This window comes from Anopheles cruzii, chromosome 2, assembly GCF_943734635.1.
Source record: "Anopheles cruzii chromosome 2, idAnoCruzAS_RS32_06, whole genome shotgun sequence".
NCBI lineage: Eukaryota > Metazoa > Arthropoda > Insecta > Diptera > Culicidae > Anopheles > Anopheles cruzii.
The window spans coordinates 37,758,623-37,779,946 of NC_069144.1; the positions used below are offsets into that span (position 1 = coordinate 37,758,623).

At 49.4% G+C, this 21,324-nt stretch overlaps 1 protein-coding gene and 1 pseudogene across 1 annotated transcript; both read right to left on the reverse strand.

Annotated features, from left to right (window-relative positions):
- LOC128279007 (myrosinase 1-like) overlaps positions 1-5,925 on the reverse strand; it is a 7,068-nt pseudogene extending 1,143 nt beyond the window's left edge.
- A 5,068-nt stretch (positions 5,926-10,993) lies between these two features.
- Positions 10,994-21,125, reverse strand: LOC128268299 (probable multidrug resistance-associated protein lethal(2)03659). Its single transcript, XM_053005351.1, has 9 exons — positions 21,051-21,125; positions 16,061-16,407; positions 15,394-15,978; positions 13,742-15,323; positions 13,574-13,666; positions 13,175-13,496; positions 12,052-13,100; positions 11,832-11,978; positions 10,994-11,763 (listed from the first exon to the last, which is right to left on the reverse strand). The coding sequence occupies exons 2-9, from the start codon at positions 16,375-16,377 to the stop codon at positions 11,689-11,691; spliced, it is 4,170 nt and encodes a 1,389-aa protein (XP_052861311.1). The 5' UTR covers positions 16,378-16,407; positions 21,051-21,125; the 3' UTR covers positions 10,994-11,688.
- Between the last annotated feature and the right edge of the window lie 199 nt (positions 21,126-21,324).

The window sequence follows — 21,324 nt, forward strand, 5'->3', positions numbered from 1 at the left end:
GGGTTCGATTTGGGCTACTGAAGTCGACGTGATACAGTCCGAACTTTTCACTAGCGAGACAGAGAGAGCCACATTAGTATTGCGACATTGTTGCAGCCCACACTCGCGTGTCTCCTGAGGGTCTCACTCACGTATAGCCCGCCTTCCACTCGTAGCTATCCATGAGGCTCCACGCGATGTACATTTCCACCTTGCAGCCATCCTCCAACGCATCGAGCACGGCCTCGAGGTACGAGTTGAAGTAATCGATACGGCCCAGATCATTAGTACCCCCACGATCGCTCACCCCGTTTTCGGTAACGTATACCACCGGGTTGCCGTACTCCCGACGGATCCAGTTCAGCAGCTTGGACATTCCGGACGGTACCACCTGCGAAAAGACGCAGGACCAAAGCGTGTTTGATAGATGCCGCGAACGGTGCGATAGAGTGCAACGATAGAGTGCAACGCGTTCAAGGCCAGGCACGAGAGTTGCAGACAATGCGTTACTGGCTCGCCACTAACGAACAGTCATCAATCTTCAACTGTGCGCGACGCCACGTCCATGGCCAACAACTGTCAAACGGTGACACATTGCCCGCTACTTACGTGCAACCAGACGGAGCCACTGGAGGGCCAGTCCGGATCGGCCGACTCCACCACGCCCATGTCGTGGTTGAACGACGGCACCGGGTAGTTGGCCGAATTGTTGCGATCATTCTTGCGCACCAAGATGCTGGTGTACGAGTTGATGCCGAAGAAGTCCGCCGTGCCCTTGATGCGCTCGATCTCGTCCGGCGTGAAGGTGGGAAGCCGCGACCTGACGAAGCCCTGCTGTCGGCTCATCGCCCCGATTCGATCGATCATCAGCTGCGGGTAGTTTCCGGTGGCCGAAAAGATGGGATGTCCGAACCAACCAAGCTGCAGGAATCAAGGGGCCGTTAGAAGCCGTTACAGTGATCGGTGAGAATGTAGCACGCAACTTACGTAAAATTGGGCCGCCATTTCTGACGCCGCACGATCCTCGTCCGAGTTGGAGGCCGGCTCCGGCCACGAGGTGTCGAGCGTGATCCCAATCTTGCCCTGCTGTTTGGGCTGGAAAATGCGTCGGTACATGTGTACCGTTTCGGCGTGCGCCTTAGGAGGTTGTGGCCACACAGATACGAAGCGATTCCCGGATAGTCGATGGCGGGCGCCATAAAGTCTACGCCGTAACCGTGTTCGCACACGTGCCACGGTTCGTTGATCGTCGTCCAGATCTTCACCCGATCGCCGAACTGCTCGAACGCCACCTTCGCGTAGTCCCGGAAGTACTCGATCAGCTCCGGGTTAGTCCAGCCACCGAGCTCCTGGAAGCGGTGTGGCAAGTCCCAGTGGTACACGTCACCATCGGGGTGATGTTGTGCCGCAGCAGCTCGTCGATTAAGTTGCTGTAGTACCGGATTCCGACCTTGCTGACACTGTTCACGAACCCGGTCGGCATGATGCGTGGCCAGGACAGGGAGAACCGATAAACGTCCACACCCAGCTCGCGCACCATCTGGACATCTCTTCGCCACTGGCGGCCCAAAAAAGGGGAATAACAAGTTAGTACGCTCAAGACTCTACACTAACTTATAGATTCAATCCATGGATTGGAAATATTTTAATTGACCCAATGTCAACAATGGGCCGCATAAATCAATACACCACCCTGGAGCCCCGTTAATGAACGTTAATCACCGGGCGGCCACCCGGGGGGACATAGTTTGATTGAACTAATAATTGCACAAAACTGACGCACCGCGACTATCCCCGGGGCACTGTTATTAATCGACCAGACACTTACATTGTGATAGCTGTCCGAGCTGACGTCGCCACTGCTGCGGTCGGCAATTTTTTCCGGATGCTGGTGGGTCATACGGTCCCAGATCGATTCGCCTTTGCCACTCGCATTCCAGCCGCCCTCGATCTGGTACGCGGACGTACCCACACCGAACCGGAAATCGGACGGAAAGCGTCGCGCGAACCGTCCCTCGGTTGCCTCGGGCGCTAAGGTCAACGCGGCGAGCAGGGTCAGTCTGGTGGAAAGGAATTAAAAGATCAATAAATCACACAGCTCTGACACACAAAACTAACAAACCTACAAATGGACCCCCACGCAACCCACTTAGCAGCTGCCACCACCAGGTGGCGCTGCCGACAGGAGAATGCCGTCTAGTTCGAAGCACCTGCGCCCTAAACCAACAACCAATTACCCCGGTGCGTGGGGACAATTATTTCTGAGGTGCTACCACGCACCCCGGCCCCCGGCGTTGCATTCCGCACGGTTGGACCTACAGAGTGGCCCGCCAATTACTGCCTAAGCCGAATGGCTTGCGGCCGGACAACAGGATTTGCATTCGTGCGTGCGTAGGACAGAGTCGTAAAATCTGAAAACCAAATCAACCGGCTCCCGAGAGCTTGGGAAGGTCGCGAGGGGTATTGGGTTACCAGGTGCCATGTCGGAGGCCCACTCGAGCAGAGCAGGACCTCGAGGCGAGCCTCCTTGAGCGGCCGTTTCCAGCCGGTGATTGATTGTATTCAAATGGACGGATACGATCGGTGTTAACCGAAAACTGGTCGCGCAATATGCAAAGTTGGCTAGACCTAGGATCGGCGGACAGTAGCAGGTGCCGATAGCAGTCCCTTTCATCAGCTCGGGCACACTTCCTCCTAGTTGATGGATGGCTTATCGGTGGCAATAAAAGTGACAGATCATTTAGGCTTATCACTTGAGACGCTTCTCAGGTGATCATCAAGCTGGGCCTTCCTCAATACTGTCCTACTGTCTAATACTGTCAATTCCTTTGCCGATGTCACATCTCGATGTGGCTCAGTTAAAATGAACGAACAAATGTGATTAGTGCACAGACACAGAAGTTACACTACATCGGCGTAATAAACTCACGATCTTCAAATGAAACCCGTCGGCCGGCCGAGATTAACATCATACTTTTATGTAACAATTCCCTTCCATCACGAACTAAATGGCGCAATATATGCCAACAACACCATTACGCAACGGGAGACAGGGAAAGGGAGAGAAAAATTATGGCATCAATAATTAACGCCCGTACGGTGTTCCGGGACCGACACAAAAATTCATTACCAGGTCACACAGCCTGATGCACTAATTAACGGAAACTCGGTTTGTCCGCCAGGCCGAGGGCCAGGTGTTGGGTTGCAGTTCCGCGTAGCGATACGGATCGAGCGGCGCTTAAAACATATCGAATCCCTTCTGAAACCTCGTTCTGGTTATTCTGGTTGTGGAATGTGTGTGGAGAACTCGAAAAAACAACTCAACTTTTGGTTTTCTAGCAAAACACCGCCATAGGATGGGATTACAAAATTCGATTAAAGCGTATAAAAAGGGTTCTTCTTGTTTTTGCTCCATTTTGTATTTTAATACGCAGAAAAAACCGAAACAAGGCACAACCGAACGAGCAAACCAATAATCCGCTCATTCGATTGAAATTAACGTTGGACCGAGAACTGGACCGGCAATTGGCGTAATTTAAATCCGGAATCGAAACGAATCGATACCGAAAAAGATGCCACACCGTGCGAACGAAAATCGCTGGGCGGAATCGGAAGCCGGAGGACGCAACGCCAGAACCGGATGTTTTCGAACCGGATCCACCGGCTGACATCGATCGGCCGCTTTAAATTGGAGAACACATAAAATCCACCCCAAGGGTAGTTTTAATCCCACGCGAAGGCCCACGGTGCCGCAGCACAAAGGCTGCCCGGGGCGACTTATTAGTTGACTGCTTGTCTCGGTGATATGTGGGGTGACCAGTTATTAAACACCGATCAACACCTGATTCCATGGGCCACTCAAGAAGCGTTTAAAAGATTGATGTTACGCTCGCCTCGCATGTTGAACCACGGTTCCGTTCGGTACGGCAAGACTCCACCAATAACTCCACAGGAGCTCGCGTTAAAACCGTCTGTAATGGCGTATCTAGTGTCTGGTGCACTAAAAATTTCACGCATCAGCGCACAGGCGAACATAAACCAGTAAATGTGACACGGCATCGGCACTCATTGATAGTCTCGGTAGATCCGAGGCAAATTGCTTATCTCAAAGAGTGTTGGCCAGCCGGTTGTATACTAAGTTTATGAGAAGAGTTGTAAGAGGACACACTTCTGACAGGCGCATAGTTTATCGTGTCGTGGCTCCGGCTCCGAGAGGTCTTTGGTTCAACAAAGAAACTCATAACTATTCCACTCGGTCACGTCCTTGTCCCCGACAGACAGGCATCCATCGCGTAACGCGTGTCGTCCGGTGAGAATGCGGAGGCAACCCGTACTCTGGATGGTCTCTGGTTTAGTTACTACTATTTTAGAATAATTCTCTGTTTCTTTAAAGTTCATTTATACAGGGTGATCCACCTATGTTTTATGCAGGGTTTGGATTTTTGAAAAATTCTGGAAATTGAAAACATTTAGTAAAATCTTGTAAGACATGTACGAAATGGGACGCCATACGCTTGCAGAAAATGAGGAAATATTAAAAGCTTATTTCCAAAAAGGGGGAGTCTTCAACTAAAACTGTACGAAATTTACGAAACGAACGAAAAGCTCTCTTCATTTAAGCTCATTTCCACCTCGGCAGATTTCAATGAGCAGAATTGTCGTATTCGGGGCTCGTAATACCCCTACAAGAGAAGTCGATGCATTTTGTTCTTTGCCTATCGTTTCGTAACGTTATGACTTCACTATAACAACTTCAAGAAAGTCACTTCACTTCACGAAAGTGTTTAGGTAATAGTGACTTTAGAAAACAAAAGAGATTGCTAAATTGCCAGAATCAGGAAAGCAGAGCTTTAATACCTTCAAAAAGAAAAATAAAACCATCATTCAGAAGAAGCTATCGAGATTCGCAGCAATAAAGAAGTAGACAGCAGCAAACCAATGTCGGAAGAACAATCAGCAACGATCCTTAGTCTGCAAACAATGTCCGGCCTGGGGGCGGATTCCGTTTTTTCGCGCCCGATCGCCGCCGCTGATCGTCGAAAAACGGTTAATTCAAACAGCCACTCCTACTACGCACGTCGATCTGCCTGCCCAATTACAGAGGCCAACTAGAGGTTAATCTCTTGCCGTCGGCGTGAAACCACACGCCAATTACACCTGACCATCGCCGTGTGCTGCCTGCCGGCCGGCGGTAATGAGGATCGCTCTTGACACGCCGATCGTGGACCGATCAGCGAGCCGCGGCTGATTATCCCGATGGGAATGGAGATCGCGAGACGACCAGACCACAGCCGGCTTTTGCAGGCCTATCTCCGGTGGGAAGAGAAAAAACGGCCCGCCGTTTAATGGATTATTGAATTCAATTAAAGTCTAATGCCTAAAATGCTACATAACGTGAGGGTGAAACGTGATTGGGTACAGATTGAAGAATTAATAAACATGAAACGAAACATCGCAGCAGGTGTGCGCGGGTTTTAATCGTTTCGGTCCAGCCATGAAATGGTAGGCAATTGAATACAGTACTCTGCTAGAACTTATGCAGAATTCGCCCGAATTTGATGGGAATTGGAGGGCTCCAGCCGGCGCAGAATCAGACCTTCAACCATCACCCTTGACTCGTGCGTGCGTGCCTCGCGCAATCCGTAAGCCTCCCTCTCTGTTTTGGAGAGGCAATTCACTCGTAAGCGATTCACTAACCCGCGAGCTACACTTACACTACTATTGCTGTGGCTGAAAACGCACGACGGCGGCCGAAGTGACGGACAGCATCATTCACGCGAGACGACCTCATTTTGTTCGTTTGATGTAAAGTACCGCACAGCTGCATTGACTACTCGTTTCGGGTTTGATTTACACTTCACACTTCACACTCAAGTCACTTGCAAAAGTCTCTCTTTCTACACCCGCCCTAGACACAATACATTTGGCGGATAGATATCGGTTGATTCCTTCCGATTTCCGAACACGATCAACTTAACAACAAACCACCAAACCACACCGTGGTTCTGCGCCGTGACACACACCGAAGCATGGAGCCTCCGAGGCCCCGATCTCTCGCGGTGATCGACAAGCAGCTCGCGCAGGCTGCAGGTGAGCAAAGAGACTAACCGCCCGCAGCGTCCGGTGGCTCGTATTTATATCTGACGGGCAAAAAACGACGACCACACCGAGGTTCGGAAAAACCAGAACCCAGCCGCGCGGTGGTGCGGTTTGGCGGGAGATTTCATACATCCCCGCCCGAGCCGCCCACCGGGACCGATCGCCGTGTGGCCGGTGTGCCCAACTTGACCCTCCGAGTGTTGGGCTCCCGATGCTGGGCCGGTGACAGGTTGCTGCGTCCTGACGCCTGGCACCCAATTAATCTTCCGCCGCGCGCCAAGACACCAAGATATCGGCACCATCTTTTTATCTTTATGATTTCATTTCAGCCACCGTTTTTATAGTGTTTTAGGCCGCTGCGTAGTAGGGCCACTAATTGTAGTAAATATTGACAGGTCAACGGACCGGTTGCTTGGTGGTGGAGGTCCATTCCCGTTTTCCGTGTTCTTATGTCTTTTTTCTTGCGCTTTGCCTATTTTGGACCTAGGCCACCCCGTTCCAACCGTCCACCGTTCTTCCACCGTAAGGCTGCGGTATTCCCCGGCTCAGGGCATCATTTCAGCTACAACCTTGTCCCGCCAGACCTTGTGCTTCGGCTCTCTTCGGCCGACTTCTGCTTCAGTAACCTTCGACTTCCGTTTCGACGCCGACGCCGTCCAGCTGCGGGCACTTGCCGACGGTGGCTGACAAACGATCACCGTGTGCGGTATTACTCCACCAACATTAGCCACCTAATGGTGATGTTAGACACGAGATAAATGCAAACACGCGCTCAAGCGTGCGCCGGCCACTGGAATGATCGTGGGAAAGAGGTGCTACTACTGAAACGCCCATCTGTAAGTGCCGCCATCGATTGAAAGCATCTTGCGACGGAGGGCTCGCAGCTTAGGTTCTGGTTCTGGTATCTATTTTTAAAACCGCCACGCTTTCGAAAGGGATGCTTTTTGGCCGATGGATTGGATCGAAGGGCACGTGCCACTAGTTCTTGACGAAAGTTGTTCTACTGGTCTCCGGGTTCTGGCGTCGGCGCTAGGCCAGGAGATTGCTTAATGTATTATGAAATTTTATTTGGAACCTTCTTTCCATCCTTCTACCTCCTTTATGTTGAATGTTGAACGTCCAATGGACATTTATTGTTGATCATCTACTGTTTCTGTAATGTGTGCTTGTTAAATCTTCTACATGTTTCGATAAACCTGGCATGGAACACGCCAGAAAACATATAATAGATAGGTTCGCTTTTATTGATGGTTAATATTGACTTCACGTCTAATGCCATAAACTAATAATAAGGGGTATTGATCCATCAAATGGCTATTTACGATCGTACTCCATGAACGTGTTATGTGACTCAATTTAACGTTTACTAGAAAAAGTGGAAGCTAATTTTCCCGGTCGGCCATTTCGTTCAGCAATTAAGCATGTGCAGCACGAACAATGCGGGAATCTTGTTGAAAACCTGAACCATTGGGAATATCTACCTCTTAGACATCGAGAAGATTACACCGCTTCAAAAGACGCACACACTATACCCCTCAGGAAAGCCGGTTTTGGGCCGGTAAACTTCCTCAAACCAGTGTGAATCACCCTTTCTTCGCTACAAACTCTGCGGCGCCGACGAGAAACCTTCCGCCAGAATTCCCCGAATGTGATGCTCTTAATCACAGGCTGCGATCGGAAGCACGTTAAAGTGACTAGCGGTTTGGTAGTTCCCCTGACAACATTTAAAAACTATCGCAAAATTAAAAACCTTAAAGCTATTTCGATGACGGTTTGATAAACTTCCAGCACTTTGAGCAGTTCCACTGAGACCGAGGCGATGGCGGAAGTGTCACTAGAGAGCCCATATTCAATAGCTACGCAGGACGCCAAACCCAGCAACACATCGCTCGATCGCACCAGATGGCCAACGGGCTGTATTTACATATCCTGGTTGGAGGGTGCATGTTTAAGAACACGCAAATGATTTCCCGTCAATAGCAGCGGATAAGCAGAGTGGAATTATTAATTCGCCGCAACGGCACTTAACTGGCGGCTAATTTAGAGCCCAACAACGAACCGGCAGCCAGGCACGGTGATACTATTTGCATTGCGCCAGAAACGTGTTACTGTCCCCCAATGATCCACTTTTAGTTTTTAAGCCCTCCGGTGCTGGCCACCCAGGAACACCGAGAATGTTATCTGTACTCGCGTTTGCTGTACTTGGTCTCCGAAGCAACTAGAAGAAATCAACACCGCCTTGCAAACATGCACAATTATGAGCTTAGATCTACGATCACCTCAGAGCTGTATCTGCAATGTAGCAGTAAAGTAAATCCCGCTTTTCACAGACCACATTACTACCCTTCATTTTGTAGCTGTACTCTGTGTGGCACAAAAAAGTTCAATTCTCGGTAATGAACACAAATTCAATCAATTTATGCATGACACATTCGCGGTTCCTTCTCAGCACACAGCATCCAACCGGCAATGGAACTGGCATTACCACGGCAAAGGTTATTAACCGCAACGAGCGTCGCAAGAGGCTAAGTACATCGTGATATCGGCATGCAGAAAGACTCCATCAACTCGCAGCAGATGGAAGTTAAACGGCCAGATTAGCGGCCAATTGAATTATCTTTCTTCAGATCTCTGATGCGCGCTGCACCCTGAGGTACGGTGCCCGTGGCGATTTAATCAATAATTGTCAAACGATTCGCCCATTAGCCAACATTCCATAACCTTGCCCTGGGGGGTGCACCAATAAATCATCATCATTACGATAATCGGTGTCAGATCCTTGTTACCTGCGATGCGAACAATGCACGTCTGAAACGACCTTCGTACGACAGACCTGCCCAAGGACACTCCGCAAGTGTCCCTGCGATGGATCAACCCCGCGATAGTACCGCAACGTGGGCTCATAAACCGAGTCTAGGGACCGTCCGTGCCATTCGACCCAGACCCAGATGCAAAAAAAACACATCGTTCTCGGTAACATTTTATTCCCACAATAGCATTTTTGTCGCATTTTTTGGCGACATTTCCTGCTGCGTTTTTATGTTAAAAAAGTGCGTCTTTAGCAACGGTAACCACGAACCGGTTTTATGCGTACCCCGGAAGTAGAAGGCCAACGGTGACGAGTACACCATTGCATGGCGCGAAATTTCGTGACTTCCCGCCAGACTGAGATTGCCATGGTAACGAGTATGTGCGTTCATTGTCGGCCCAAACAGTTGAACTCGAAATTGAAGGCCATTCCGAAGAGACATATAATTTGACCGATTTCATGGACTATTTTGTGTTTGTTTGTAAACATTACGCGCCGTGCGTCACACGTGCTCCGCAAGGACAGAGGACCCGAACCGAACGAATGTAATTGCAAAAAAAACCGACACCAAACTGTGGTACGCAGAATGATGCCATGAATTGTGCACGTTCACATGAGAATCTTCTTATGTATAAAAATGCGTCCGAATCGTTCAAAAAAATTATCGGCTATTTGTTCCGAAAATCAATTTTGGGTGGAACGAATTTTGTGGTGTCGGCTAGTATTTAATAAACAAATTCATACTATTCTCATTACCGTCTTTGGTTGAGATTCAATGATCTCTCTCTTTGCTATCAACATAACTGCTGTCGGGCTACGACGCAGCGATGTTTACGGTGTCCGGTTTTATGGGTGCAATTACTCAGCAATTATTCTTCAGAAAGGAGCCGACAAAGTCTGGTACCAACTGGCGGCTCGTTGTGCACAATGTAAAATAAGATCAACGAAGGTCCTTGAAGGCGGGTTCCCGTAACCAAACAATGCGACCAGAGGTCGTTCGCCCCGCTCGTTACAACGGCATGAATCCGTCAAATGAAAGGAATGAAAATTTGCTCCTCCCTTCCAGAAAACTACGCTAAAGATAAAAGAACTTAAAAACTCCAATAAGCCGATCCGATTGTTGAAGGATTACAAACAAAAGCGACGTCCAAGATTACATTGAACCAAACGGCTCGATATCCTAATTATAGCCCTTCTGCCACATGCCGTATTATGCTGCATAACTATGACGTCAAAGATTGGTTTACTCAGGCTATTTTGCGATGCGTTACGAATGTAAATTCTTTTGATTTTCTTTTGAACCTTTTTTAATAACAAATTTATCCCAAAGAGGCATTGAAAATGGTGAACGTGGTTGATAGATTTCTAAAACAGCTTACTTGTTGCTGCCGATAACCGAGAGAATGTAGTTCTTATTTATTTTAAAAGAAAAGTACCTGCCAACAGCAACCATTCATCTGAACAATCCGTCCATCGGCAAACCTGTTTCCGGACGAGGAAAACATAATCACACCCATAAAGCGCTGAGAGATCGTAAAACGGCGGCCGCCACGCGTTAAGGTCAACGAATGAGCTTCTTTTTTGTGTAAAATTTACTGTATCAACAAAAAATAAGAAATATACTTTTGAATTAACCCGCCGAAAAGAACACAGCTTCCGCCACCGTTAATCTTCTGCTGCTGGATTCTGCTTGATTCGTTTTGTTTGACACCACGAGTGTTTATTTTTTGGGGACCTTCAAAACGTATCCCGGTGCCAAGGAAACCATCCGTGAGGGGCAGGAAGAGTTTATAGTTGTTTGAGACGGCCAAGGTTTCCGGTGGGTAACTTTTTGCCTAGCTTCTATTACACCGCGTGGCTCATCGAAAGTCCATTCGAATCCGCTTTGTGTCACTTTGGTTGGCGCAATTAGCGATATGAAAAGTTCCATTCCCAACCATTCTTGGCCGGTGAGTCGTGGGAAAAGAATAGAGAACGTACAGTAAATGTGAAGTGAAAAACCCTGCCAAAATGAACAAGAAATTACATATTTTCCGTTTCAGATCCATTCATTTTCGATACATATCTTTATTTTGTAAACTTTGTTTAAATAACGATGAGGTGCACAACATCTGCTACACGAGTGCTACGAACACTTATTGTCCCTTGTCTTCCTAATGCTGCCGTTGTAGGGGGAAAGTTCTTGTAAAATCTGGAGATACCAAAAACGACTATTCACCTGCTTCAAGGATCGCACAATTTCATTTAAGTACCGAAAGTAATTTTAAGGTAATACTTTTAGAACTTTCCACCAAAACACTTGGCTAGCAGTGTAGTTTGCTGAGTAGACGGCTCGGTGAGTGAAATGTTAAGGCACTAACCACAGCATCATAAAACGACCCCACGTGCACTGTTGTCGCTTACGTAATGAAACTTAATTCGAATCTCTTTCGAATTACATTTTCTACACACTTTTAGCACCTTAAGTACTAGAGCAACAAATAGTGTCCTTAAGTAGTCTCCGTGGAACATTAACATACACGTACGTCAAACATGCACGTACATACAGAAGCGGGCTTAACTATGGGTTAAAGAAAACTTTTTCCTTATCTTCATTGCACAAAAACAAACAATGCACGATGGATGTGTTTCCCTGAACAATACACCTATGAAAAGATCAGTAACTACTTATTCGTAAGTTTAAGGCCACTCCACTGCACGCACGAGGTACTTCGAGATGCCCGAGAACTCAGGGTTAGAGTGGAGCTACGGGAGCTTTACGAGATTTCCATCTCAAACGCAGGCCACCACGAATCCTGCCCTCAGTTCGTTGCCGTCGACTTAGTCGTTGCTTCCGCTTGCTGCTTTTTGATCTGCTGATGCTTCCGATTGTGAGTCTGTGTGTAGAAGGTGCAACGATGAGTGCTTAATAATTTATTTAATAACACAAACAATTATCATTTACCTCCTCGGCGATCTTGAGAAGTGTGTTGAAAGTACTTTTGCCCGTTTGCTTCACCATTCCGTAGAACACTTTGGGACCACCGTCGGTGGTTAGCAGTTCGTATGGTGTACCAAACTCCACGCACTTGCCGGCATCCATCACCAGGACCTGAAAAAGGCGCGAATGGGGGGGAATGAATCGCTCGTTCCTTAATTTCAGTAGCCACACACACACGGGGTACCTTGTCCGAATCCATCACCGTGTTCAACCGGTGGGCTATCGTGAGCACGGTGCAGTCGCTGAACTTTTCCCGAATCGTCTGCTGAATCAGCTGATCCGTCTGCGGATCTACATTGGCAGTCGCTTCGTCCATGACCAGTATTTTGTTTTCCCGTAGAATGGCCCGTGCAAGGCAGACGAGCTGCCGCTGACCGACACTAAAGTTGCTGCCACCTTCGTTGATCTTCGACGACAGCCCCGAAGGCAGTTCGTTGACCGCTTCCTCTAGTTTTACCTCTTTCAACGCACGCCACAGCTTCTCGTCCGGGTACTCGTCGAATGGATCGAGATTGTAACGCAGCGTGCCCGAGAACAGCACCGGTTCTTGCGGAATAATCGACAACTTTGCGCGCAGCTCGTGCAAACCCATCTGTTGTGTATCCCGAGCATCGATGACGATCGAACCACCATTGTACGACAGCCGGAACAGTGCATTGATGAGGGACGATTTGCCCGCCCCGGTCCGACCTACGATACCGACTTTTTCGCGTGGCGCAATCTCAAACTCTAAATCCCGCAGCACCCGGTCACTGTCCGGTTCGGGCGCATAACGGAGCGACACTTTGTCGAACTTAACGCCACCCTCTGCGGGCCAGTCTGGCGGAGGTTTGCGATCCCCTTCCGACACGAGTGCCGGCTCCGGGTCCACATCGTCGTACTCGACGACACGCTCCACCGATGTCATGGTGTTTTCCAGCTCGGCCGACTGCCGCATACCCCACTGCACCATTCCGGTCATACCGAGGGCTTGCGTGATGGCCAGCCCCACATTTCCGCCACTGTCACCGCTGATGAAGAACGTCAGCGTGACGATCGCAATGTAGATCACACAGAACACATCCAGGTAGAAGCCGAACGCACGCGACGTAGAGATGAACAGGTAGAAGGCCGAACTGTTCAGGTCCTGGTGCGAATCGAACTCGTGTACGAGAACCTTTTCGGCGCCAAACGCACGGATCGTGGACAAACCGGACAGTGAAGCCGATAGGTGGGAGTAGATTGGTGATCGTGCTGCGGGAAACAGAAAACAAATGCGCGTATTTAGGGCGCCTGTGGATGCTAATAAACCATTCCCGGAGACTCACTGATGGCCTCGACACGTTTTATGTTGCGCGACGATAGTAGATAGAATGCGCGCATAAAGTAGAATATGACGCCAATGGCGACCGTCGGGATGAGATTGTACGGGTTAACGATCGCCACCACCACGACGATACCGATCAGCGAGAGGAAGATCTGGATCACGTCCACCGTAACGCTCGGTAGATACTCATCGATCTGGCCCATGTCCTTCGAGAAGCGGTTCAGAATTCGTCCGGACGGGTTCGTGTTGAAGAAGTACATCGTGGCTCGAGTGATGCCATTGAACATGGCATCGTGCAGTTTGCGGGATGCCTTCATTGCTGTCTGTAAATTCGAAACGGAGAAAAGGGATTCACGTTATTCTAGGCCCAAGACAAGATTGTCGCCACATTATGACTTACCCGGAAGAAGAACATACTACGCGCGAGCGTAATGACCACAGTCGCCACCGTAAGGGCGGTAAAAATGTAGATGTCGATGTACCGATCGTCATCCTCATTGCCCGACGCAAACGCCTCCCGGACGAAGGAGAAAAATTGTGCGATTCCACTCATCGGTGTCGGTTCGACCGTTGGCGGCAACAGATCATTGGGCGAAGTTCCATTCCCGACCAGCGCGCTCCCATTGGCAGCTAGGTCATCGAGTAAGGAGAGTCCTTCACCTCCCGCAGAATTGTCCACCGACTCGGGACTTTCTTCCACTTTGTTAACCCAGTACGTCAGAAAGTAATCCCCGCCGGAAGCGCAGAGTTGCGACAGGAGGAACATGAACAGAATGGTCAACACCACGAAGTAGCCACCGCTCGCCCGAAAGTACGCCCGGTACACGTCCCACCCGATCGAACCTTCTTTCTGCTTTTCCCCGATCGCTTTCGCTTCCGGAGCGTCAGCCTCGGGACCATTCGAGTCGACGCTCGATTCACTGTTCTGCCGGCGGAACAAACTACCGGACCGTTTGAACGATTCCGTGTCGGTGCTGTCGTCCTCCCTGCCCGACGGTGCCGCCAGCAGCTGGGCAAAGTCGTGACCACTGTCGCGCAGCTTATCGTACGTACCGACCGCTTCCACCCGTCCGTGCTTCAGAACCACGATCTGGTCCGCGTTCTGCAGGTACTGCAGCTGATGCGTCACCAGGATCACGATCCGGCCACGCAGATAGTCACGCATACAGTGATCGAACAGGTGGCGGCCAACGTGCGAGTCCACGGCGCTCAGTGGATCGTCGAGCAGGTACACCTCGGCCCGCCGATAGACGGCCCGGGCCAGGCTAATGCGTGCCTTCTGGCCGCCGGACAGCGAAACTCCGCGCTCACCGACGATGGTTTTGTCCCCGTTGGGGAACAGGTGAAAGTCACGCTCGAGAGCACAAGTCTTCACCACGCGCCGGTACCGTTCGCGATCCATCGGCAGCCCGAATAGAATGTTTTGCCTCACGGTGCCCGAAAACAGCCACGGTTCCTGCGAACCATACGACACCCGACCGTTCACCCGAATGTTGCCCGATTCCAGGGGCAACTCGCCGAGAATGGCATGGATGAGGCTCGATTTGCCCGATCCAACCGGACCAATGACGGCCACCAGCGTACCGGGCTGCACATGCAGATCGACGCCATCGAGCGTCAGTTCGGTCGCTTTCGGGTCCCAACGGGCCACTGCTTTCTCCACCTGAACGCCCGCCTCCGACAGGTGGTTATTGCTGACCGCATCATCGCCAGCACCGGACTCCTCTTTCAACCCGTCCGATTCGGAGTGTTTGATTAGCCGGCTGTTCGGAAGGGCCACACCCTTCTCGGACGGGAGCCCTTCCGTCGACACACTGGAAGACACGTTATCGTGCCGTTCGTCGGGCGTCACCATCGAGACACCGCTGACCGTTTCGATTTCTTCGTACTGCATGAACTTCTGGATGCGCCGCACGGACACGAGCGCCTCCGCAAACTGGGCAATGCCCTGCGGGAAGAAGATGGTCATCGTGGCGCGCAGGATGTTGTAGTACGCCGTGATCGCGAACGCTTTCTCTGCGGTCACAACCTCACCCAGCAGTGCATACGCCACGAGACTGATGAAGATGGAGACGCGCGTGGTGAACATGATGAACGAAAGCAGAATGCCCCGGATGTAGGACACGTAGCGTATCACTTTGATCTCCTTCCTGTAAACGGGAGGGAGGACATTAATACTCGCATCGACTGGTTCGCAAACTATCGAAAAATGAAACATACTTGCGAGCCATCGCTACCAACCCGGCGAACGGTTTCTCCCAGGTGTACATCTTGATCACCTGAATGCCCTGGATGATTTCGTTCATCAACCGAACGCGCTCGTCCGTCCGCAGCGCCGTGCGCAACCGAAGGACGGACGTTTTCTTTCCCAGGTACGCCTGCAGCGGGATGAACATAAGTAGAAAGATCACCCCGAAGATTGCGGAAACTCCAATCTCGCGGTACATCAGGTACGTCACAACGATCGTCTCGAGTGGCCCCAACCATAGGTAGTGCAGAAAGAGGACGGCAAGATCGAGGCGGCCGACGTCATTAGATAGGAGATTCACCACCTGACCGGCCGTCGTGTCACCGAGGGCAGTTTTGCTTAATCGCAGCGACTTCCGGTAGATCATACTGCACGCGGCCACACGCAGCTTCATGCCGAGGTGGAGCTGCGAGAGCATGTACGGGTGAATGAAAAGCACGTTGATGGCACTGCACAGCACGACGGCTGCCGCGTACAGATAGGCTTCGCTGATGTCGTTATCTTGCTGGCGCGAGTAGTACGCCACCAGTTTGCCCAGAAAGAAGGGTTGCGTCACTCTAGAACGATAGAAAAAGGGGACCGCCGTTAGGTAAATGAGGCCGAATCGAAAGGGGCGGGACGGGTGTGACTCACTTGAACAGCATCTCCATTGCAAACAGCATCAAACCGAGGTTGGCCACATTCCAACCGAACACCCTGCTACCGGCCCGCAACAAGTTCGGCTCTTTGCCGCTCGCCCGTGCCTTGCTCAGTTCCGCTTCCCATGCTGTGCAGAGCCGATTCCCGAGTCCGTCCGATTTGTGATCCTTCAGCGGTTGGTACAGGTCTTCGGTGGTGAGTTCTTTTCGGTAGCCCTTCAGGAAGATCGGTATCGTCCAGCCGAACACGGCGTACGACAAAACGTTTGCCTTCTGCCGGGGGCACGGCTCACGATCCTTGTCTTTCAATCCCTCCATCACGGGACACTACACGGACACGGCGGCGCCCTAGAAAGTGAAGGGAAAAGAAGACGCGACGGTCTTAGGTGACGCTAATAAAAGGCCAGAAGCAGATTAGACAGGGGCACAAAGTAGAACACAAGTCGTCGTGTCGGTCGTTCTCGCGGTGTCGGGTGAGCGCTGATTACTGGCTGCAGTTTGATAACGCGAACGCCAGCCGAATGCACCGATAAGTCGAAGAGCCCTCGTCATTTCAGTCAGCTGGTCATGGAAAGAACAGAGAATGCGACTGACGCTTCACATCTGCATCTGTTGGAAGCGCACTGCACAGAAGAGGTCATTGATAAGGTTATCGGCAGAATGTAGCCGTTAAGATGAGCTCAGGCTACCTACGTACTGTGAAGCGAGAGTTCATTGGAACAGAACGAAAAGAATGCCCTGCTCTAAGGGTTTGTTTTTCCTCATGCACTATGCTTTCATTCTCAGTAACCATTGGAGTAGCCGCCGTTCGCTCAGCAAACACCGTTGTGTTAGAATGGTGTTTAAGAACCCTGTTTCCTAGCAGGAACCTCACTACACTACACGGAAAACCATTGTTTTAAAAGGTAATTTTGTTTAAAATAAGTAACCCAAAAACGTGGCTACCACAAGAACCTTCAACTAGCAGAAGCAGAGAATCGAGGTGAAGGTGGCACATGGCATAGCCAGCCGGCCACTGGTCAGGCATCCAAAAACCATAAACAAACACCTTTGGTGCTTCACAACGCTTCTTTTAGTGTCGTGCGTGTTCGAGCGGAAACTCCGAGCTCGTCTGCTGAGATGACCTTTCCGAAAACAAAAACGCTACATTTTCACGGTCTACTGAAGACCCGCAAGGGGAGCCCCCCACAGACAGTTCTTACACGCAACATGCTGCTCTACAGAAGTCAGTTTTTCACATTAAATAACGAGCACCACCGGAAGCGACCACGGTTCTTATCTGTCCGATCTGGTCATGAGAGCTCTCGAGCCTCGAGTGCTCTCGAGGGCTAAACGCAGATTAACCAATCATCGACACATCAGCGGTACATCAAAATCCACTGCTAATCGTGTTGAATCACATGGGGAGGGTCGATTCCTCCAAGCCACTTCAACCGGAAGACACAGCGGCAGGAAGTGCACGTGAAGCCCTTCGATCCAACTTGCCGCAGGAGAAGTTTCATGAATCACCCACGAACGAGCTATGGTGAAAGTGAAACTTCCAAATCAATAACCTAACGTAGTCGCGTGGCGCACCACTCTTCCTTGAACTTCCTTGAACGTAGAGCTGTTACCCTTTTTGTAGGAGGCCACAAAAGTGCACAGTGCTCTCAGCGTTCTGTAAGCTGTTTCGAACATGAAAGCGCATCCAGCGAGCGTCGCAGGACACATCAACATTGTGGTGTGGCCCGGCGTCAACAATAACGATAGTTACGGTTACGGTGATTGATTTGACCTCCTAAAACGCACGGGTCTGTGGAGTGGTGGAATAGCGAGAGGTATGCGACCTCAACCCTGTCCAACCATTGAAGGGTTTTGATAGCAGTTCGCTGCTGCATGCAATCGTGCAAAGTTCGAACCGATTAATGAACAGCCGCCGGCCGGCGCAGAAGGGCAAAGAGTTCCGCTAAATATATCCATTGGCGCGATAAAACACATACCGCTGTGGAAATATATCCTCATTAAAGGTGTTTTTTTTTTGTTTTTAGCACGTAAGTGAAACACAAATCAATATTCGTTTCATCAATATCAGAAGGTACTTCCCCAATGTGACGCCGGTCCCTTGCATGCAAAGGGCAAGGTTGTTATTAACAATTCGAAATAATTCACAGGAAGTATAATCAAATGAAGCATATTTCGAACGAATCCTTCCACAAGCCCTTCACAGAATGCATCGCTTTCTGGAAGTACATCGTCATGGAAGAATTAAATGTGATGAGTCGCCCGGCCCGGGTCGCCTCGGGGTCATTTTTACTGATAAAAGGGAACGGGTATTAATCATTATCAACTAATTAATAACAAAATTACCCACCACTGGTGTGTACATAAATCGTTGACGACCCATCCCTGATAAGGACACACCATTGGATGGCGCGTGTGTATCGTGTTTCTAATGACAAAACAAACCCTGCGTGCCCTTTTCTATGCTCCAAGGGTTCCTCTATTTTTTATGATCCCCAACCAGAAGAGGGAGGACAAATTATCCTTCGCCCAACGACGCTGGACAAACAGACGGAGCTCATTAGGCAACGAAATTTGTTACAAAGCGGAGCTCTCGGTAATAAAAACAAATTCTCGGATGTGGTGGAAAATTTGTTTCACAAATAACATCAACATGATTAAGGGCTTTAGGCAAGGCTGTTAGACACTTATCTGTAAAAGTAGCTAAGCTGCGGGATTTTACAATCGCAATTGAGAGACAAATGAGGACATTCAACTTTAAGATGTTTTTCATTCAAAGGTAGGTGATTATCAATGATCGAATTGTTGTAGAAGATGTTACCACCTTATCTCTAAGCGCCAAAAATATGTCCCACAATCTGAACGGATTTGAATGGTAGATATGAGCCGTACCACGTAATCGATTGAACGTGTTGTGAAATATCGTGCGAAAATCGTCAAATGGAGAGCTTAGTGGGACCTCTTTATTAAAACATTGAAAATTTCATTCAAAAAAGTCCTCAGGTGTCCGAGTTTGACCGATCAGCTGACGACGAGGTTCACCAATTCTTTCTGGAGCATCCGGTTGAAGGACCTTAAAAGAAGACGATCTGTTGTTTCCGTTGGCAGCACGGCACGCACGACCAGACCAATCTTATCTCCAGCTTATCGTTACCGAATAACGTAATACAATTATGAAAGCATGACTGTGCACAATTCGATCAGTCAGCTGGAAATTTATGGCTTATCTTTTCAACGTGGTAGCATCATAAAAAAAATAAACAACCATATTTGCATTATTCCCGCAATCAAGCTGCTATCGGGCGTATCGGATTGTGAGACCGGTGGACAAATGGTGGCAATTTCCGGAATATTCTGGCGCTATTGTTTCTCGGTGGTGTGTATTCTTCGCCAGCAACAGGCGTTATCAGGCGGGCAAAACCATCCGGCAACAGCACAGTCCTATCACGTTTGGACAAGCTTTTGGGCGTTAAATTGGAACACGGCGAACAACCCCGATAGCGTATCTCTGGCGACATTCTTTTACCAGGCGACCCAAGATTCTTCACTTAAACAATTGCCTCGCTTGCATTTTAAGCTTCTTCGTTGATTCTCTCCGACTGCATCGCTTCAATCAGTTGGCGAGGGAAAGCTGATCGAATCGTGAAACGACATGCTTCGGCTTGTCACTTAAGCAGACAATTAAACCGTGGAATGCGGGTCGCCTCGCTTCGTGCCGTCGTTATGATCAAGCCAACATAGCTAAGCGTGCTTTGTTTCTCATCTTTTTGTTGGAATTTACAAAACATGAAGGCCCCACGACTAAACGAATCCGATTGCAAACGGAAGGAAGCTAACCACGGAAACTTACTGTACCTTGCGGCGCGGCCACATTCTAACATGCGGCCAACCGAAACACGAACGCTCGATTGAAAGTAGCTGGAAGGTGATATATTGATCATATTATTCATCTACCATTCGTCGCAGATAATCGTGGGAGCTTCCTTTTTACCACAAGTGGAAACGAAGGTGAATCGATTTCCTACTTCCGACCCAGTCAAATGTCGTATTGTTGATGGATAAAGACTTGAAATAACTTTATTATTTTCCAACATGACGTACAGGAGACGTTTTCAAGGTTTCACCGTAGTCAGTTTACACAAAACAAAAATCAATTTGAACAAATGAAGATGGTGCTTAAAGGATCGAATTAACCCCGGCGGAGGGCCCCCGATAGTAATTGAATTTGACTCCAGTCACTAATTATAGCCGATCTAGTGTTTGCATCTGTAGATGTTTACATCTTTTTTTCTCTTGCCATCTGTTTCCTTTCCCTTTTTTGCATGACTTGCACCTCTCCAATTCGTATCTTCTAACTCTGCAAAAAACGAAAGAATCCGACGCCAAACAGTGAGTGACATAATTTCTGGTGCACTGCTCTACTACTCTACTACTGTGCACTCCCATACAGGGGCTCTACCGCGTCTAGTTATCATGAAAACGGTACTTTAAAGCCTACTTCGCTAAAGCGGGGAAAACCCAGCCAACTGTTTACTCGTTTTTACTCACAAATGTTGATCGCCGCACATTTTATCAAAAGCATTGTGACACACACTGTACAAATTGCGTGAATAGTTTTGTCACATTGCCAAGAACGCACCGGTGAAGTGGTATGCGATATCCGGCGACTGTAAAAAAGTGGACCACACGACGCTGACACACTAGAGCCACAGAGAGGCGTAGTTTATGTAATTTGGAAACAGAAACCCAGCTGGTGATAGCAACCGAAACACGTAAAAACCAACACAAACCGCGAGTCCGGGGCCATACATTGTGTCGAGCGCATATCTCGTTCTCGCGAGAGATCATCGTAGATCACGCCAGAACAATGCTTCGATCGATGGCCGGCGTTTAATGCCCTTTTTTCTCATCGCACCGCACCGCATCAACCACACAACACACATCCCGCCAAGGCTGCATGATGCATTTGAATGATATTAGATTATTATTACCTGCGAGCTATGATTGACTTCCGTTGTGTGGGGGGCTATTCTTTTTTTTGCGGCGATGATCCACCGTACACCCGGTTTCTTCAGCTCGCTGGTCAGCGGCGTCGGTAGTCGCCAACAATCGAGAATACAATTTGCTATACTCGATTCACTCCCCGTGCTAATTCTTCCATCGCATCAAGCCGAGAATTCTTGGAACACCCGGCACAAACACAGCACTTGAGCCTTTTTCGGAACCGGGAAACGATCACTTGATTGATTTTTTATCCACGTGCGT